The sequence below is a fragment of the Felis catus genome, chromosome B1 (assembly GCF_018350175.1).
Source record: "Felis catus isolate Fca126 chromosome B1, F.catus_Fca126_mat1.0, whole genome shotgun sequence".
Classification (NCBI taxonomy): domain Eukaryota; kingdom Metazoa; phylum Chordata; class Mammalia; order Carnivora; family Felidae; genus Felis; species Felis catus.
This window is the reverse complement of record NC_058371.1, coordinates 103,016,422-103,037,804: the sequence shown is the minus strand read 5'-3', so window position 1 is coordinate 103,037,804 and position 21,383 is coordinate 103,016,422. Positions and strand designations below refer to the sequence as shown.

At 38.3% G+C, this 21,383-nt stretch overlaps 1 protein-coding gene across 3 annotated transcripts in view; it reads right to left on the bottom strand.

Moving 5' to 3' along the window:
• The window catches only part of TNIP3 (TNFAIP3 interacting protein 3), a 103,979-nt gene that overhangs the window by 45,750 nt on the left and 36,846 nt on the right, over window positions 1–21,383 (bottom strand). For 2 of the 3 annotated variants that reach the window (XM_045055920.1, XM_023252839.2), the window contains exon 3: window positions 10,064–10,184. In XM_045055920.1, coding sequence (XP_044911855.1) covers window positions 10,064–10,184 — 121 coding nt within the window. Of the gene's footprint in view, window positions 1–1,864; window positions 2,021–10,063; window positions 10,185–21,383 lie in introns of those variants that run through there. The other variant, XM_006930884.4, reaches the window with a different exon arrangement.

The following is a 21,383-nucleotide window of genomic DNA, read 5'->3' as shown; positions in this document are numbered from 1 at the left end:
TATGGGGAGAAGGAGGGAGAGGAGAGAAGTTTTGCAATATGAAATTGCCTGAGAAAACAGTAAAATGACTGACATTTCCTGTAGCCAACCAGATTAAATTATCTTCTATGAGATAGGATGGGGGTCCTAGACCAAAGGTAAATTCAGTTTAGAAAAAAAAATATGTATATATATATTATATATACATATATATGTATGTATATGTACATGTATATGTATATATATAATATATATATATATTATATATAATTTCACACACATGAGCTCTGTGGTTTGGAACTTTTTATTTGCTTTAATTTGAACTTCATAACAGCCCTATAAGCTTGTCAGGAAAGGTATCTTTGATGGTAACAAAGATTAAGTTGAAATTTAGAGATGGTAACTGACTTGAATTTAATCTTTTCTCTTCTTTTCTCCCTTACCACTCCATATTAATGCAGATTGCTTTATTTTTATCCTACTTAGCTCATGCATTGACCTCAGTTTCATTCATGTATATATTCTTATAACAAATATTTATTGATTATGAACTATGGATTTGGGACTATGCTAAGTACCAAGATATAAAGATGCACAAAACAGACATGTCTTTCACATATTTTCTGTTTTTTGACTATAAATCTGAAGATCAGAGGGACCACTGCATTGATGATGACATTGTTTCTGTGTCATTTCATAATTACCAAGTAATTAGCTTGGACATTTTATGTAGAAGAGACTACTTTCTTCTTGAGACAATACATTCCAACATCATATACATAGATTTAGGTACAATTCTTAAATAAAAATATAACTAAGTATAATTAAGAAAAAGCATGTGTATATAAAGATGATGCTGGAATCGGAGGAGCCTGTGGTGATAACTCAGTGGAAACACAGGTGATGCAAAGAGTGTGTATTAGGAAGGTTTTGTCTGAAAATGAGCCTGACTCAAAAGAAAATATGCTAGTCTGAAAAATTGCAAATATTTTCTAATTGCTCTTTAGTGATGAAAAAAAGTATTTTAAAAAGTAAAGCTTCCTCACTGAAAGGGAAAAAAAAAAAGAATTGATCTCAGTTTTTGCTACTTACCCCAGAATCCTGTAGGAAAAGACATCTATAAACTTTATGGGTCGAGCCTTATTTTCCCCACAAGTACAATATAAAGTAAAAAAAGTCTTAATACATTTCATCTAGAAGGTAGCCATTATAATGATATGAGCATTCTTCAGTGAGAGCTGACAGTGCCCACTTGGCTAGTACTTTTCCCACACTAGTGAAAAGAAGTTGTGATCAACCAAACTATAAGTGGGAAGTCTTGCCTGAGAAACAAGGCTTTTGAGACATTGGATTCCAAAATCCAGCCAGGCAGGGTTTAGAAGTCCTTATGAGTGATCTACAAACTGTCACAAAACTAAACAGATCACGAACATAAAGAACACATTTGCTTAACAACTCTTACGAACATATGACTCACAATACCTCCGAAGCCAAATATTTCACTTCTTTAATACTATCACAAGTTTTCAAATTTCTTAACCCAGAGGCTTATGTTATTCTTCTTGCATAATAAAGAAGACCTAGCTAAAGTTTTGTTTTTTTTTTTTTTTTTCAAATTTGCTTGTTGAAATCATACAAGTGTGGGAGAAGACAATCAAAGGCAGAGTAATAATTCTAAAAGGAAGGATCACACCTTTGACCTGTTCAGTAGAAACCCTGAGATTCTGAATTCTCTTTCTTCTCTTTGCAGACTCCTGGATACCTTACATTCTTTTAATCAGTTGGAATTATAAAATCAATTATAATATCCACCCAGTTGTCACTCTTCACTCCAAGTCTTGGTGGCTTCCTCCAGCAGCCACCCCGCTTCCACCCCAACTCTTACCCCATGTTGTCATGCTGTTCTTCCAGACCCAAGTGATCAAAACTGGAGCTGCCAGAATTATTATTTTCACTGAGGCAGAAAGAATACTCTTCCACCTATTGCTTCCATCTTTCAAAGGACAACCTGCATCTTCCAGTTTTCTGTAACTCCCTTTCTTGTGGAACTTGGGGCAAATCCTCCCAGCAATGGAATGAGCAACATTTGAGTAAGGAAAAGAGTGTCCTTCTCAAAAGTGTTTCAGTTTATTGCTTCACTTCTCTTACCCCAAACGGATGCCTCTCAAATGTTAGGGAGAGCTTTTGCCTTCCTTCTTTTGTAAGAGTTAATTCTTGCATCTTAGAGTGCAGTTTTAGCTTACAGACCCGTGTCTCTATTTTCTGTTGTGCCAGGTGGTATACTTTACTATAAAATAGAGTTCAAGATGGGCATACACAGCAAGATCTCTGTATCTGGACATGTACCTGATAATCATGCATTGTGGAAGGCTTTAAAAATCCTTGTTATTAATGGAAGAAAGAATAAGTCTTAGACTAGCCATGGAATCAATTTAACTCTGGAAATATTTTTGGGAAACATAACTTGGCTTCTTTACCCACTAACCTGTTTAGTTTTGAAGTTTGATTATACTTTGAGAATTAGAAGACTCAAAACTAATAGCTGCACTTACAAATGGAGAAAGATACATGGCTCATGTAAGTGACTTCACCCAGGTTGCCAACACCGAGCTTCAAGCACAAGGTGTGGCAGCTGAGCTAAGATAGGCCTTCTTGGTGCCTGGGAACATGCAGGCAGAGCTTAGCTAGCCAACTGTGCAGGCATTTCCTAATGAAGAGTTAACAAATACTCATGTAACAACACATATTTTTCTGTTAGGAAGAAAAAAAAGGATTAAAACATTCCAAAGCCATCACTACTGAAATTAGACAATGGGATTCAAAGAAGCTACTCATTATATGAGAAAAATGGAAAAAAAATGGAGGGGGTTCAAGGTCACCCTACTACCATAAAAATAATGGTGATGGTGATGGCAATAATGCTATGCTTGTTTAGTTTAGCTCTTTATACTTATGAAATGCTTTTACTTTTTCACTCACTTTGTATTCTTATCGCAATCCAATTTACAAATGAGAAAACGAGATTTAGATCATCAAAATTGTATTTTGATAAAGAATACTAGCTTAGCTTTCAAAAAAAGGGAAATAAGGAAGAGGAAATTAGCTTTTTTTTTTTTTTAACAATGTGGTTACAGAAAACGTGTGTCAGCTTACTGTATTTTGCAGGAAGTTTTTCCTTTATTGTCTTTCCAAGTGTCATAAGTTTATATTACTCTCTGAATCATCAAAAGAATTTTCCCAGGGCTTTTTACATTGGGAAGAATGTCTGGATCTAGAATTTGTCCTCAGTTACTGGGAAATCCTCCCTCAACTTGTGCAAAGTTACTAAAAGCCAATTTGGGGTACTGCCTCTCAGTTAAAACAAAATAGAATCCAGAGACAAAACAAGGTTCTTAAGCACATTCAATTCTAGTGAATCTTATTAAAATTTGGACAGTTTTCTTTCTCACTCCCAAGTTGCATCCTTGTTTCTAAGAATTACTGGAAATAGGGGTGCCTGGGTGGTTCAGTCAGTTAAGCATCTGACTCTTGATTGTAGCTCAGTCATGATCTCACGTTTCATGAGATACAGCCCCGTGTCAGGCTCCATGCTGATAGTGCAAAGCCTGCTTGGGGGTCTGTCTCTCCCTCTCTGTCTGCCCCTTCCCTCTCTCTCACTCTCTCAAAATAAATAAACTTAAAAAAAAATAATTACTGGAAATATATTTGTCCAAAAAATACACTTTAATTCTTCTCTCATTTTCTTTTGTATTTAAAGACCTACAATTATAGGGTCCCAAATTAATATTCATATATTAATTTTCTCATAGCATTAGGACCGTGTCTTGGTTTAGTGTAACTCATACTCAACATGCATTTTGTAATTTGAATATTTTTCTTACTTAGGCAATTATTTTTCTTTTGTTTACCAGACTTTTGATGCCCTTTGTTTGCCAACCGTCTACTTCAACTGTCCCAGCATGCTCTCATACTGATGGAGTTTCTCATGGTCATCAATAATGTTTCTCTGTTTCCTCAAAGTACAGTCCCCTTTCCTCAAAGTACAGTCAGTCTGTTCATTTTCTCTTCTAGTAATCCTCCCTCTTATTCTTGGCAAAGGTAGTTGGGCAAAAAGGGAACTTGACATATGTCTCAGGTTCTTTCATTAAAACATGTCTCCTTCATTCAGCAACACTTTTCCCATCTCATAAACTTATAAAGAAATTCATTTTCTGCTCCTGGAAAGGAAGTATACTGTACTATTACTCTTATTGTTATTTCATCCAGTGGAAAACAAGAGACACCCCCAACTGTCACTCTGTCATTGGCTCACTCTTGTCTTACACCAAAAAGAAATTTTCTTATGCTTTTTCCAGTTCTATCAATATCTCAGTGAGAATGTAAAAGTTTTCATTTTGTTTTGAATGTAGAAGTCCCCCTGTAGAGTGCTTTTGGGTAAATAGTAACTCAGCCAAGATTCCAGCTGGAAATTAAACTATGTTTACTCAAGGAGTCAAATATTGGAAGATACTTTCAGACGACAATTGAGAAAGATATGCCTGAAATCTATTGGGATGAAAAAGGACTCCCAGGGGTTGTTTTTGGCAAACTTTACTCATAGAGAGAGTAAAAGCACATGTTTGTTTGTTTGCTTGCTTTTGTCTTTGTGGAACATTTTATTAGGGGAGGGTCACACATTCTGACTCTGTCTTAGGCCAGAGGATGACAAGAAGGTGCCAGAAGCACTGGGATCCTGATGGAAGCTTCAGATGGAAGCTGTAAGAACCATATCCAAAGGGCTGCTCCTCAGTGCCTCAGTTTCCCCTTCATGATATGGGAGGGTTATGCTTCCTTCTGGGTTTGAAACACTGTTTCATAAGATAAAAGTAGGTCAAAAGCTACAAAGAGTTTCTCCACTCCCAGGACCTGCTCTGAAGCTCCTACCTCATACTATGGAGCCAGAAAAAGGGAATTTTCCCAAGAAACCGTGTTGCTCACTGGTCCCTGCTGCAGGGGTAGGGGGAGTGCAGCTGTCTCCAAATACCTGGATGCTGGGGCAAGGACAAACGGAGATTCTTGTCTGGACAACATCTTGGTTTTCCAGAAGGGAAAACTGACCTTCCTGAGCCTTCAGGGCAGAGGCAGGGAACTCCAGCCTTGTTCATTCATCACAGTGGCTTGATCCAAGGATATGCTTCAAGTCCAGAGAGGAGGGGTTGCTCTGACAACAACATCACTCCTGATAATAGCTTGAGGTATGGCCCAGTTGCCAAATGATTTATGTGAGGGAGAGGGAATTAAGAGCAGGAAGTTCCACTCAGGATATACAGAACTGAGTTTAGGTCCAGAGTCTAATTTCCATTAGACCGTAGGAAAATGATTTAGCCTCATTATTCCCATCTATAGATGGGTAAGGATTGTATATAAATGCTTTTCAAAGTGCTGGCCCAAAGTAATCACTCAGTAGATGGTAGCTAAAACACCCAAAATAGAAAACCATACACATATCTCTGTGAAACACTGGATCTGTAAGGGAGCATTGGGAGCCTGTGTAGCTAAAATTGGGAAAGAAAAAGCCTTCCCACTGAGGTGGAGACAGGAATAGTGTTTAGCTGTATTTGGCACCCTGGAGGCCATATCCCATGCTGGGCATACTTAGTACAGTGAGTGGTGCCATAGCAGTCCCAGGGTGGTACAGCTGACATCTAGAAGTAGCAGTGATAGGTAAGCACCTGACAACCATTGACAATAATTTAGGAGACCAGAATGGGCAAGAACAAATGGTACTTTCCACGCAAAGGATAAGACTCTGGATCTATGAGTATACCTTTGAGATTCCCCCACAAACTTTGAGAATTACTTGTGGATGGACTCTAGAGGCTGAGTGAAAAGCTAGCTTTATCAAGGTTCATGAAGTCAAACGTGTTGTTTCATACTGATACTTCCTAGAAAAACCTACTTCATGTGACATTTTATACCTCATCCTCAAGAAGTCTGACTGGTGGGGATGATATATCTATACATAAAGGATTAAACACCCAACATGACAAAGTCTATGAATGACCTATTAGGAAGGTAAATTGTTTAGGACAGAGCAGGAGGGGCTCGAGCCACTCTGTGGGACTAGAGAGAGAGGTTAACGGTACAACGAAAAGTTTGAATTGGCATAACAGACAGTTCATCAAATAGGTGGGGAGGCAAGGGTTTCCATAAAGAATAAACAGCACATGAAAAGGCATAGCATATGAAGCTGCATGGTCTCCTAAGGGATTATGGGGTGGCTAGAGCATAAGTTGCATTTTGGAGAGTGGCAGAATAAGTAGAAGACAGCATGACACTGTTAGAAAAATATGCACAGGCTTGGCTTCCTATCTTGAGACTAGAACTTTGCAGCTTCATGAATTTAGGTAACATTTTAAAATTTCTATGAACATTAGTGTTTTTTTTTTTTATCTGGAAAATGAGGATAGAGATAGCCATATTAAGTGTTGTTATAGTTATCAAACATAATATAAAACACCTCCATATCTGTTATGGTCATTGACCCACAAATATTAGATTCTATTCTTACTGTTTTATTCTAAATGTAGGCCAGGACTAGACCCTGGAGGATTTTATATATTAAGTCAAGGCATTTGGACTTTATGATGCAGGTAAGGAAGTCTATTTTTAAGTTCTAAGCACTTGAACAGTAGCAACATCTATATTGGTCAATATGAATTAGTGTGGAGCAACGCTTAAGAAGGACAACCAGTTAGGCATCTTCTGGGGATAGTCTAGCAAGAAATAATGAATATCTGAACCATGATATGGTAGTAAGAATGAAGGAAAAGAAACAAAGTCCAAAGATTTTATGAAGGTAGAAGAGGCAAGAACTTGAGGGTCCAGGGTGAAGGCTGGCCATTATTCTAGGAATGCCTCCTGGAGTTGGGCAGCATGGTAGCCCTGGAGGAATACAGGATTATATTCAAATTTGGATTACTGTGTGAATAATGATCCATTAACTAATGTAGGAAATGTAAGGGGGAAGGAACAAGGAGTTTTAGCAGAAAGGATACTGAATTCACTTTGGAAAATACTGAGTGAAATAGATGTGCATGGAGAAAAGAGCTCCATGTTTAGGAAGTTATGTGTGTGTGGAGTCATCAGCACATATTTTGTAGTTTAATGACCCAAGGACTACATACAGATCCCTGGGTAACACTGATATAACATAAGCAGGTTATGGAAGTGAAAAAGTGAAGGTGAATGAGAAGGAAAGATCAGAGGAAATAAAAGTGTGTGTATAAGGGAGGGGAGATGATGAGAGATTGATTTTATAGTTGTTGATGGAGTAAGACATTTTTAAAAGATTCAATTAGTAAATAGCATCAAATGCATATGAGAAGACAAGTGAAAAATCAGATGCAAAATGACCATTGGATTTATCAAGATAGAGCTTATTGGTGGTGTGACAAGGGGCAGAACAGCCCTGGACACCCTGATCAATAAGCTTGGCTATAATGCCCAAGAATGAGATAGAACATTCCCCATAAAATAATATGGGATCTCACATATGTTTAAAAGTGGAGAAGGTAGAAGAGGCAAGAACGTATTTTAAGCTGGTGAGAGGTGATGGAGATATGGAAGATATAGGAACTCAAATACCATGCAGTGACCGGACTTATCATAAAGTGGTGGCCGTGAAGCTTAACTCCATCCTCACTGCTATTCAGCAACTCATTGCAGTTTTATGCCTCTTTTCTGTCTCCCACTGCCTACTTCTTACCATCCCAATTTCCATATACACTGGATCTCACCTCTCATTTTCTCGCTTTCTCTAAATGTTTTTATCTCACACTTCACAAGGAAAAGGAAACAAAAACAAAAACAAAAACATCAGCTAAGAATCTTCAATCCTTTGCCTGGATGTGTGGTATGTAGGAAAACGAGCACATTTCATCAGGGAAGTGATGAGAGAAGCTGTATCTTAAAGAGAAGTACAAGTTTTAGTTAACTCTCCAAAACAGAGGAAACTGGTTACCAAGAGGATGGCAATGAGGATGTAGAAGAGGCCTTTACCAAATAAGGAGGAATCCAGAAGACAAAATGAACAGAGTTGAGAGGGAAGTCAGTCATGAGCAAATAAATCTCGGGGCTGATAATCAGAGCATATGAGGATTAGGGTACTGGAGGGGATTCAAAGTCTCACCGTAAAATCTTATTTTCAGGAGTAGACAAGAAGGCCACTTGAGAAAAGCATACATTTTTATGAAGAAAGAAAGTCCTAAGTGGGAGTTAGATGTGTATGTGTGAGGGTTGGGAGGATGGGGTAAGATGAGAAGAAAGAAGTGGAGAACTAAACCTTCCTTGGCTCTTAACCATCAGCAGATACTCATTTCTAACTTTAAAAATAGATACTACTGGGGTGCCTGGGTGGCTCAGTTAAGCATCTGACTTTGGCTCAGGTCACGATCTCGTGGTCTGTGAGTTCAAGCCCCGTGTCGGGCTCTGTGCTGACATCTCAGAGCCTAGAGCCTGCTTTGGATTCTGTGTCTCCCTCTCTCTCTGCCCCTTCCCCACTCATGCTCTTTCTCTCTCTCTCTGTGTCAAAAATAAATAAACATTAAAAGAAAAATAAAAAAAAATAGATACTACCTTTTCAGGAAGAAGTGGATTTCTAAACAGGAGTACATAGATACCGAACAAACACACAATACGTGTATAAATGCATATTTACACATATACATTTATTAAATGCTTGCAAAAGAGTTACAGGAGTGACCATAACATATTTTTAAAGTGAAACAAGGTAAGTTCAACAAACCTCTGTGTGCCTCTGTGTGCGTATGTGTGTCTGTGTGTGTGTGTGCCAAAAAGAGACACACAGAGAGACCCCAAATGCTAAGAGATGCTCTCTGGGAGTGGTGGGCCAAAAGGAGATTTCAGAGACAGATATAAGTGTAGTGAGGCCAGAAGTTTATACCATATACAATTCTAAGGCCTCCTTTAAAAGAAAAAGATACAAATGTATGAATGTAAATTAAGTACCTAAGTAAATATTTGGCTATGGGGATCCAAGCTTCAATAGGTCCACCAGAAATCTGTTTCCACATGATTTTTATTGTTTTCTCTCTCTATGCTTAGGATAACTTTTTCACAATGAACATGAGTTACTTTAGAAATAAGGACTAAGGAAGTTATGTAAGTTGTTTTTGTTTATTTTTTAAATATTTATTTATTTCTTTTCTTTTTTTTATGTTTATTTTTGAGAGAGAGAGATAGAGTGTGAGCAGGGGAGGGGCAGAGAGAGAGGGAAGGATACACAGATCTGAAACAGGCTCCAGGCTCTGAGCTGTCAGCACAGAGCCTGACGCCGGGCACAAACCCACGAACCATGATATCATGACCTGAGCAAAAGTTGTATGCTTAACCGACTGAGCCACGCAGGCACCCTTGTTTTTTTTTGTTTTTGTTTTTTGTCTTTTTTTTGTCAGCCATGCTTTCAAACTTATTTCTATTGGATTTTTTTAAAAGGTCATTAGAGATGGTTTCTAATCAGAACGGCTATGGGTTCGTATTGTCATTTATGATGCATTTCTAGGAAGTTATCCACAAAGTTCCTAGCTTGAGCTTACCCTGGAATTTTATTTGCTTCCATGAAGCACTGTAAACAAATATCCTGAAACAAGAGGAAACTCAAAGTCGGACCACTCCTTTTATCCAGAAAGCCTGTTTTTTCTTTAAAAAATGGACAACGGATTATGCTGATTTTAGTAACCCAAGGTAAGAGAGTTTACACAAATTGGGTTACTTCCTCTCCCCAAAAGAGATGTTGCTGTATTAAACATTATTTTTCATAGCACAAGTTTGTTCCTGCTTCCCTGTTGTCACAGTTGCCTGCCTGGTATCAAGCTTTAAATGGGAAAGTGTTTGTGCTGAAGGGTTTCCTTAGTAACAGGAAGTGACTATGTAAGAGGGTTTTAGAGTGGGTTGGCTTTATAACCTCTCAGTCATCAAGGAAGCACATTACTGTAAATGATCTGGGGACTGTCCCAAACTCTTCTGAGTGAACACACTGTTGAAGGGTGTTTTGAGAAAAAGTAGAAAAAAGGTGGTTTCTTACCTTTAGAGAACATGAATTTCTGTGACCTGGTGTGGCTCCTGGGGTGGCCCCTTTAAGATCAGGAGAATCATTCCTCTCGATCAGATCTCTGATTTTATTGTCCAACTCCATGCTTTCACATCTGCTTGGGGACATGGGAAGTCACATTTTACAAAGTTAACTACAAACTATTCAGGGGTACAATGAGTTTGTCAATGGCACGGAGGTCTTATCTGTGTACAGTACCTCTCTAGAATCTCCAGGTCTCTAATCTCATTTTTATTCATCAGTCCATGCCATTGGAACACTTTAAGGATTATTGGAGTTTAATTTTCACTTACTTGCACATTTATACAAAGTGATAGAGTAAGATGCAGACAAGCTTAGGCATTTTCACAGTCTGATAACAATGACCAGAATTGAGTGCTCACGGTGAACCCGGTGACCTACACTTTCTTATTCGGTGGCACAACAATCCACTGAGGTCACCCATACCTTCATTTTGTAGAGAAGCAAACTTGGGTTTAGGAAATTAACTAATTTGCTAATTTATGCAAAGTCAAACACTGGCAGGGCCAAAAGCAAACTCAAATCTATAGGATTCTATAGCCTGTGTATATGTTTTGGTTTTTTTCCTCCGGTTTTATTGAGAAATAAATGACACACATCACTGTATAAGTTTAAGGCATACAGCATGATGGTTTGATTTACATATATTGTGAAATGATTACCACAGTAGGTTCAGCTAACGTTCATCTTCTCATGCAGATACAATAAAAAGAAAAGAAAGAAACACTTCTCCTTGTGATGAGAACTCTTAGGATCTACACTCTTCACAACTTTCCCGTATATTCTACAGTGGTGTTAGCTCTAGTCATCACATGGTACATCACATATTTAGTACTTATTTATCTCATAACTGCAGGTTTGTACCTTTTAATCTCCTTCCTCCAATTTGCTCCCCCATACCCCCTCTGGTAACCACAAACCTGATCTCTTTTTCTAAGAGTTCTGTGGGGGTTTTCTCATTTCGTTTTGTTTTGCTTTGTTGTTACATTCCACATATAAGTGAGATCATATAGTACCTACAGTATTTGTCTTTCTCTGTCTGACTTATTTCACTTAGCATAATGCTTTTAAGGTCCATCCACGTTGTCACAACTAGTTGAATTTCCTTGTCTTTGTGTGGCTGAAAATACTCCAGTGTGTGTGTGTGTGTGTGTGTGTGTGTGTATACACACTTCTTTATATATTCATTACTGACAGGTAGTTTCCCTGTCTTAGTCATTGTAAACTATTCCCTATCTTAACCATTTTGCTGTATGTTTGCAATTAATCTGAGAACAAATTTATAAGCAATTATTTGCTACCAAATGGAAATATTATATTAGAGTCAAAGAATATTTGCCTTAAGGAGAATCTCGTCCAATTGTATCATTTATCTGAAAACCAGAATGAATTGCTTACATTCTCATGACCATTAATTAACAGTGCCAAGATTTAAACCAGATTTTCTGACTTAAGTCCATTTTCTTTCCTATTATACCATCTTGCCATGATGGAGAAATTTTCTCACTAAAACCACAATTCACAAGAAAAATGCATACATTATGTGATTTTTCTTCACATACATTTTTTTTTTGCCTGCCTTATCATTTCTCAGCCCCTAAAAATAACACCTAGGATTGGGGTAGGAGATCTTTTAGGAGGACTTTTCAAAGTTGTCTGCACATAAAATGAATGTGTAGGTGGATGACCTAATTGTATACCTATGTGGCTGAAGTTACTTGATTTGTCTGCCCAACCCACTACTTTCTTTGAGAGTAACTCCCAGGAGCTTGTTGCCAGGCTTGTTGACACTTCTTGACCTCACGTCTTTGGTTATAATTGATTGGACCAAAAGAAAACAACTGATCCCAGCCAAAGAGATTTTCTTCTGTGTGTGGAGGGAGCTAAGAATGAAGCATATGAGTAGGAAAATGCAGGGCTGTGAGATGGAGAGAGTCCTGACAATTTTCTAGTTCTGAAAAAGCCCTTTCTAAGGCATAACTGCCTTCCCACCCTTGTATTCTGGGAACCACTCCATGTCCTTATAATGAATTGTCTCCATTTGTTAAAACTATCTAGTTTTGCTTGATTTCTGTTATTTGTGATGTGAAATCCCTAAGTAATATACATTGACCTTCATATTTATACTCTTTCTTTCAGGCTGTGAAATGTCTGTACCTCAAGCCCTTCATATGATGTCACTGTATTTTATAAGTCACTGGGTCTACAGTAAAATCCTTCACAGCCCACATCATTGCATATTCACGGCATTGGGGCTTCAAAGTTTCCCACAACCCTCTGAGAAGTGTCACAAAATTCCTTTGCCTCAAATCCTGCAGATTATCTAGATTCCCAAATAGCACTGGAATTGGACTAGACTGAATAAGTTCCTGAGGCGGCTTTCAGACCTATTCTAAACCAGACTTGCCCACCATAAGCTCACAATACTTCCTGGTACTATATTCCTCTGTGGCAAACTTGTTAATGAGCCATTTCAAACCCCAGACAGGATCACCACTTTGATATGACCATTATGACCTACCCCCAAGTCCCATGATGTTCTGGCTCCCTTGCTATGTTTCTGAGCTCATCTTCTATTCTTCCTCCTGCATTTTCCTTCCAGGAACACTTGCCCCATCACAGTGTACAGAACATGCTATGCAAGACTTCCACTTTAGGGCCTTGATATTTGCTATTCCCTCCACATGACTTGCTCCCCCATTCAGGTCCTGTCTCAAGTGTCACTTCATCAAGAAAGCCTCTGCTGAGTAAAGCATCTGAAATAGTTTTTCACACCCATCACTACTCCCCCTTAACTCTGTTTTATGTTCTTCTTAGAATTTTCTATTTTCTATTATTTTGATTTCCTATCTGTTTACTGTTCTTCTCTCTGACACTCATCTAGGCCCTATACATGTCCCCTAAAAGAAGGGTCTTCATTTTTATTTACTGCTCTGTTTCCTTGGTGCATAGTATGAACTCAGTAAGTACTTGTTGTTAAATCAGTGTGATTCTATGATGAAATTTAACTCAAAATACCTGTCATTAACTCAAATCCAATCATTAGGTTTGATGCTTATTTAAAATGTATGCAAATAACTTCAAACTCGTAAGACGGATAAAGTTGAGACATAAATCATTCAGCAAGGAAACACTAACAGCAGCTTTAGAATGCACACCCTAAGTCAGTTATTACTGTCTTCATGGCTGCCTTGTTCATTTATACTTCAATTATGTGATTTCTTCAATGTTCAACAATAATTCATTGAGTGTTCACTATTGCAGTGTTCACGTTTTGCAGAAATAATTATATGCGGTGATGATTCTCCAATTGTCATAATTTTAATAGGGAACATGCTTAGAGGCTTACAGCCACCCTTTCCTTTTTCATTCGGACAAGTGAGTAAATGTTTTGCTTCGAAAGGGGACCCTGTTCCCTCTTTTGAGGGTGGGGTTCAGCATATGTTCCTCGGAACAATGGCCAAAGAGGGATGGTCTTATAGGGGTGATGGACCCTGGACTTGGTACAGTGTGAGCCTCAGTGGGTAACTTTGACTACTACAGGAAGAGGAGAAGTGACAGCAAAGAGGAAGAGAATCGTGTGTTGGTGACCAGAGGTGAGGAGCTTCTGGTAAGATCTATGGAGATGGTGGGTCTCAGTATTGACTGCTGTGGCAGGGACAGGGTTTGGGCAGTCAGGAATCCAGCTGGGAGCCGAAAGAACACAGGACGGGTGGGACTCCAGACAGTGTACCTCAGTTAGGATTTGAGTTTATTTCTCATTGCCATGGTTATAGCCACTGCAGTCGCTGTAATGAGTGTGCCTCAGAGTGTGCCTTACATCCGAAGCCTCTGAAGGAAGCATTATGATGTAGTAGAAAGTAGAAAATAAGCTTTTAGAGTTGAACCTAGTGGTGGGACCTAGGGTAAGTCCCTTAACATCTATGAACCTTATTGGTGTGGTTTATAAAAAGAGAAATAATGTTACATTGAGAGACCATCAATAGGCTTAGTCATAACACATGTGCAAGGGCTAGCACAGTGCCAGACATGTGGTAGGCGCTCAATAATTGAGAGCATGGTTAGTATTCTGAGGGCCTGGCCCAGTTACCAAGCACTCTAACAAATGAGTTTGGAAAGTAGGAACCATACACTGTGTATATTGCTGAAGAGAAAAATAATTTAAAAAACACAGAAAAATTTCAATTTGGTTCAAAAGATAATCAAAAAGTTTAGTCACACCTTGGAATAAAAAAGGTAACCATATTCCCTATTTGGGTTTTATGACATTCGTAGCAAATCTTTTTACAGTATTCTTTTAATATAAGAATTTGCTGGATAAAAATATTTTTTGTTGTTTTTAACTAGTGAAATGTATTATATATAGTTCATGAATTTCAATTGGCCTTAGATTTATTCTACAAAAGAAAACATATTTACTAAGGTTTATTTCTTGCTTATAAAGCTCAACATTCTGACAAGTGAGAGGCAGAATGAATTATAGCTGATAAACTCTGCTTTTCCCTTTAGATTACTAAATGCATGAAACATAGTTATAATCTTAATATAACATTTTGACTTAAGATTTAGAGTAGAAAAAGAAAAACATTCTACCAAACTTTTACATACAAATAGAACAAATCCTACATGACCCTGCATTACTGGGTATGTATATCCTCAACTTTGGATCTGTTTCCCGATTCTACCCAGCAGATTAAACAAGGGTTATGGTTCCCATGAGCTGTGCTCTGGATTCTGCTACTTAATCATTCAGATGAGTAACTTGAGCCTTAAGAAAGGAGTACATTCCATTTTAGGTTTATTTATTTATTTTTGAAAGAGAGAGAGAGAGAGAGAGAGAGAGAGCATGAGCATGAGAGCAGAGGAGGGACAGAAAAAGAGATGGAGACAGACAATCCCAAGCAGGCTCCAGGCTGTCAGCACAGAGCCCGACATGGGGCTTGATCTCATGAACCATGGGATCATGATCTGACCCCAAATCAAGAGTTGGATGCTTAACTGACTGAGCCACCCATATGTCCAAAAGAAGTCTCTTTCTTAAAGTCATTTCACTTATAAAGGGCAGGACAAGGGTGCACTCTGAGGCCCATGACATTTCACTCTACGATTGGGTTGTTCACGATTTTAGGAATTGTCAATACAGCAGGACCGTAAGAGAGCTATGCTATCCCCAAATGATTGGGTTTAGGTTTTCCATTCGTTGGCTGTTGTCTGCTTCAGCTTCAAAGAAAACCTACTAGTGTCTACAACTGAAATGTAGCTGATTTATAAGGTCAGATGTTCGGACAGGCTTGGGAGTCAAGCTATGAGGATCGGTGTCTCACCTGCCACATATCTTTTATGCAGCTCCTTATTATGCAGCTTATATATGCAGCTTAGGAAAGTAAGCTGTGAGTTCTTGACCAAGGTGCATGGATGGGATGAATCATCCCAGATAAAATGAAATATGAAATAATGTATGTGTTATATGCTCATTGTCTCTTTCTGAAGGAAGGGCTTATGGTTTTTATCAAGTTCTTGACTTCCCCTAAAAAGCTGAAAATCACTGATCCAACAAGTTATTGTCTTGAGTGACCACTTTAAAATCAAATTTCACTGTGGCTTTCTCTAAGAGGATACTTCATTTATTTGTTTATTTATTTATTTACCATGAAGGAGCCACAGAAATTCATAAATGACTCTTTGACTCAAACACTATTACTAAAATGTTTATTTGAGGAGGCCTCCCTACTCAGTTGCAAGTGGACAGAGAATTACATAGACTATTGTTAAACCAACAGTTCTCTGAGGGGAGTGTGACAGAATTCAATGAAGTCTAGTAAATCCCTGTTAGACCTTGGCTTATTCATTGTTTATTTAGAATTAAGTGAATATAAACCTCCTGCATTATTACCCCTCATTCTTTCCTTTCACTCACAAAAATAAAGCAACATAGAAAGCAAACAGAAAAGGTATGTTTTTTAGAAGTGGTATTAATATGAATTAGATTTTACCAGTAGGATAGTAGGTTAATTCAATATGACAATGAAGCTTTAAAAAAAAAAGAAGCTTTTTAAAATGATGTAAATTGTGTAAATTATGTCTAAATTATCTAAATTATGTGAATTGTGTGAGCGGATTTCCCCTAGACTACCATCAGAAAATTATGATTCACTAGTGGCCCAACCAGAGAAAATAGGGAAAGAGATGAATGGATTTCAGGTGTATTTGGAGCCTTTGGACATCAATTACATATTCAAGAGTCTCCAGTACAGAAGCCTTCAAAAAATTATTGTTAAGGAAAGGATATAGCATGTCTTTGAATGCCATGGTTTAATAGGCTCATCCAAGGATTATTTAATGATTTAAATTTTACTATTTGATTAGAACCTAGACATTGTCATTTGTAAAATCCTTTCTGGTAGAAAAGATAATATCAAAGGTTATGGTTTCCTGCCTTGTAGGGCATTAACTGTATCTAATCTAACCATCTTATTCTAACATTCCTTTATTAAATTGCCTGTACCTACCCAGCTCCTCGAATACTCTTTGAATGTGCCTTTTTATCTTTTTGGATATTATTAATTAATTAGTTGAATTAAACCACAAACAGAGGTGCCTCGGTGGCTCAGTCGGTTAAGTGTCCAACTTTGGCTCAGGTCATGATCTCGGGGTTTGTGGGTTCGAGCCGTGCATCAGGCTCTGTGCTGAGGGCTTAGAGCCTGGAACCTGCTTCGAATTCTGTATCTCCCTCTCCCTCTGCCCCTTCCTCACATATGCTCTGTCTCTCAAAACTAAATAAACATTAAAAATATTAAAAAAAACACAAACAGGTTCATTTTATACTGTATCATGGTCATGTTTTTAACATTTTGTGCATTGATGTTAACATCACTGGATATCTATACTTTAAAACCTCAAATTTATAGTTTCTGATACTGAGTCATGGTGAGCATGCAACCCAAATCCACCAGACTTGGTTATTATGGTTACATGCTATGGTTGCATCATTGCTATTGGCAAGTAGTGTAAATTCCTGAAGAACAAACAAATAACTACAATCTTAGAAATAACCTGAAATTCATTTAATTCAAGTCCTGCATTTAAGACAGAAAAAGGAAGCTCAGGGGAGTCAAATGACAGCAAAGCCAGGGCAAGAATGAAGGACACTAATGTTCTTCCTTCTTCCACACACTCGCCCACCTCTTATGTCCACATTTCCTCCCGGCCTGCTGCCAAGGTCACATTTTATGCTTTGATCTTACACCGTAAGCCAAGACTTTTTAGGAAAGATTCCGGAGAACAAAGCATATTTGCAAATATAAGACAAGGAAAAAATCGATAGTGGGTTCTTCTATAACGGTAATGCTTCCAGATGTCCAAAGCCCAGGAAGTGTAATCTTTGGTGATTTGGAATGAGAAGTGTTGTCTAAAAGACTATAGTGAAGGAGTAATTTTTAGGTTTTACTTTTTGTTATTATGATTAGTACTCTGAGCATATTCTTGGCCAATTTGGAGAGAAATAAATTACTCAATAAAGATTACTTTGTGAGGGTGCCTGGGTGGCTCAGTCGGTTAAGTGTCTGACTTGGGCTCAGGTCATGATCTTGTGGTTCATGAGTTCAAGCCCCATGTCCGGCTCTGTGCTGACAGTTCAGAGCCTGGAACCTGCTTCAGATTCTGTCTCCTCTCTCTGCCCCTCCCCCGCTCATGCTGTGTCTCTCTTTCTTAAAAAATGAATAAACATAAAAAAAAAGATTACTTTGTGTATATGTGTTTTCGATGAATAAAGTCATGGTGTCTTAATTACTTTAGTAATTAGGAACTTTAACACTTGTGGCTTAAGAAGGTAGTAGAAGAGAAAGGTTTGCTTGGAGAATTTAAAAAAAAAATTGTTTTAACATTTATTTATTATTGAGAGACAGAGAGACACAGAGCATGAGCAGAGGAGGGGCCGAGAGATGGAGAGACACAGAACCTGAAGCAGGCTCCAGGCACTGAGTAGTCAGCACAGAGCCCGACACGGGGCTCGAACCCACAACCCGCGAGATCATGACCTGAGCGGAAGTCGGATGCTCAACCGACTGAGCCACCCAGACGCCCCTCGGAGAATTTTTGAAGTTGCATTGGCCTCAGGCAAAAATGGATATTTCTAAAGTTTTACCTAAGCTATGTACTTTAATAATTTAAATAGTGTCTAAAAATGGTCTTTGCATGTCTAATACTCAAGCCCAGAGGATAGGGGTATTTCTTATAAACATGGCCTCTGTTGTAGCACTCAATTTGCATTCGTGTCTGTATCCCTATTCATTTCCTCTCAGCTTTTGTAATGTGCTAGGTTGCTGAACTGATGTGCCACGTGCCCAAGTAAGTCAAACCTCTTGTGGCTGCAGCCAGGACAAACATGCAGGCAGAGAAGCCAGGTTGGAGCAGAGATGTAGTGAACTGCAGGTGCTGTTCAGGCCATGAAAGGGCACCAGTGAGCAAAGTTACATCGAAACCACATCCTCCCACAGTTATCCTACTGAGTTGGCCTCTTCGTTGGAACTGTTCCGCACAGGTGAAACACTCTCATTCACAAGGGCAGAGTGACAGATTGAGAGTAGCATATAGTTTCCATGAGTAAACACAGTTTTGTCAGAAGATACTCTAATAAGTGCATACATTGGCCTTTTTGCCTGGCTTAATGTTAGCCATCCTACGATTTTCACCTTAAATATGGGAGGGAAACTGAATCCTAGATTGCATGAGACAGTCCGACTATGTACTTCCATAGCAACCTCTATTTCTCCCGTTACAAAGCTTATTACACTTTATTGTAATTGTGTGTTTACTTGCATGTATTCTCCACTAGATTATTCACTTTTGGAAGCAGGACAGGTTTAGCTTGCTTATCCTTGCAGTTCAGATCCTTGCTGGGATTATTAAATATTGGATAAGAGGACAAAGAGTCAAGAACAACTAGATCTGAAGTCCATAAAGATAAAAGGTAGTACTGAAGAAGGAGAAGCTTATATTAAAAAGTCATGTGTAGGCTTTTCCTCTGTCTTTTTTAGATGCATTTTCCCCCATGGTAGTTACGTTATTTCTTCCTTCCTCATTTCAATACATCTGCCTCTGAGCAAAGGAGCCAACAAAGACTTAAAGGCTATGAGTATTGTGACAGGGACACATCTTTCTGCTACAAAGTATAGTTTTGGGGATCAGTAAGCAGGGTTCAGGAGGTATTTCTGATTTGGGAAATCCTTTCCAATTCCCTGGAATCAAACTCACAGATCAATACTTGAGAAGAAATATAAATAGGGGTAAAACCTTATCCAAAGGCAAATATTAAGCATGATTCTCTCCTAACAGTACTTCTGAGATTTTATTAAGAGGAAAATGACACCATACTAGATCTCATGAACAGGCTGAGCCCGGAAGAGCACAGAATGTTAAGATGTGAGTTTCTCTACTTCCGGAAGCAGGGATGGTAGGAGAGGAAAAGGAGAAACATGAAGAGGTCATGCAAACATCATTACTCTGCTTACCATTTATTACAAAGTTAAAAATAACACAAAATGCACCCACTGACAGGGATACAGGAAGAGCATAGCTTGATAGCTTTATGGATCAATAGGGGGGTAGATTCTTTGGTATTTTTGTTATTTTTGTTTTAATATGGGATACTATCATCAAGGTTGGTTTTTATTTATTTAAAATTCCATTCTCTTGAAGAAGCAGACTATAAAAAGCGAATAATTTTAAAGATTGAAGCAATAGAAAACACAGTTCCTAACCAGCATTATGAACAAGTTAAGCTTCCATTTTTAAGTCAAGAAAACCTTGGCATTTACTCTAACATTTGGATCATCTAGTCAATGCTTTTGAACCATTGTTCTATAGTGTAAATATATTCGTATTGGCTTATTGATGAACACCTGGAAGAGAACAAAATTAAACCAGCTATACATGCACAGAAAAGTTATATATCTTATCATTAATTTTGAAGGGTGGCTGACTATCCACTTCAAAATATGCCACTTCAGCATCAGGATTATTTTGAGGTTAAAGTCACTTGAAAAACAGTAGATGTAAGAAAAGCATTCTGCTCTCCCTTTTTCTTCCTGAAAACAGGATAAGACCCCCCCCCCTTTGAAAGATGTCCTCCCTGTACCAGGAGGAAAGGAACACTCTTATTATCAAGGACAGGAAGACTGAAAGAATTCTGCATAAACAGACCTTGTTAAATAATTCTTATCTTTCTTTAACCTTACTTTAACATATTTTATGTTTCCACAAAAGCTTCTCTTTGTTCATCCTAGTAGAAGAGCATTTAGGTTTTGCCATTTCTTTGGGTCTTCATTTCCATACAAGGGCTCCCATATCACATGAACATGTGTTATGTTTTTCTCTCTTAAGCTGTCTTTTGTTACAAAGCCCAGCCAAGACCTAAAATGGGCAGAGGAAAGAATTTTCCTTCCCTGCAATGTTCTTAGAAATAAGAATTTCAACAGAAACATTAAATGATATATTTTACAGTTGAGTCTATGTCAAAAAAGCAAAGAAGGTAAGTTAGGTCTGGTATACTCATCTGAAGTAACTACATTCTTTTTTTTTTTTTTTTTTTTTTTTTTTAGTATTTATTTTATTTTTGAGAGAGAGAGAAAGGAAGATAGACAGCAAGGGAGGGGGGGCAGAAAGAGAGAGAGAGGGAGAGAGAGAGAGAGAATCCCAAACAGGATCTGCACCGTCAGCACAGAGCTCAACTCGGGGCTTGATCTCAAAAATCCTAACATCATGACCAGAGTCGAAATCAAGAGTCGGAAACTTAATGGACTGAGCCACTCAGGAGCCTATGTAACCACATTCTCTTTTTTTTTTTTTTTAATTTTTTTTTTTCAACGTTTATTTATTTTTGGGACAGAGAGAGACAGAGCATGAACGGGGGAGGGGCAGAGAGAGAGGGAGACACAGAATCGGAAACAGGCTCCAGGCTCTGAGCCATCAGCCCAGAGCCTGACGCGGGGCTCGAACTCACAGGCCGCGAGATCGTGACCTGGCTGAGGTCTTTTTTTTTTTTTTTAACACAACAGCTACTGGTAAAAGGATTTTATTCAAATTCCTCTAAATTATAGCAAAGACGGGGAGAAAGAGATGCTTTTAATAACTATATCTGAGACATTAAGTAATTTAGAGACTATATACTTTTTTTATTAAAAAAAGTTTTTTTACATTTATTTATTTTTGAGAGACAGAGTGAGACAAAGTGAGAGCGGGGGAGGGACAGAAAGAGAGGGAGACACAGGATCGG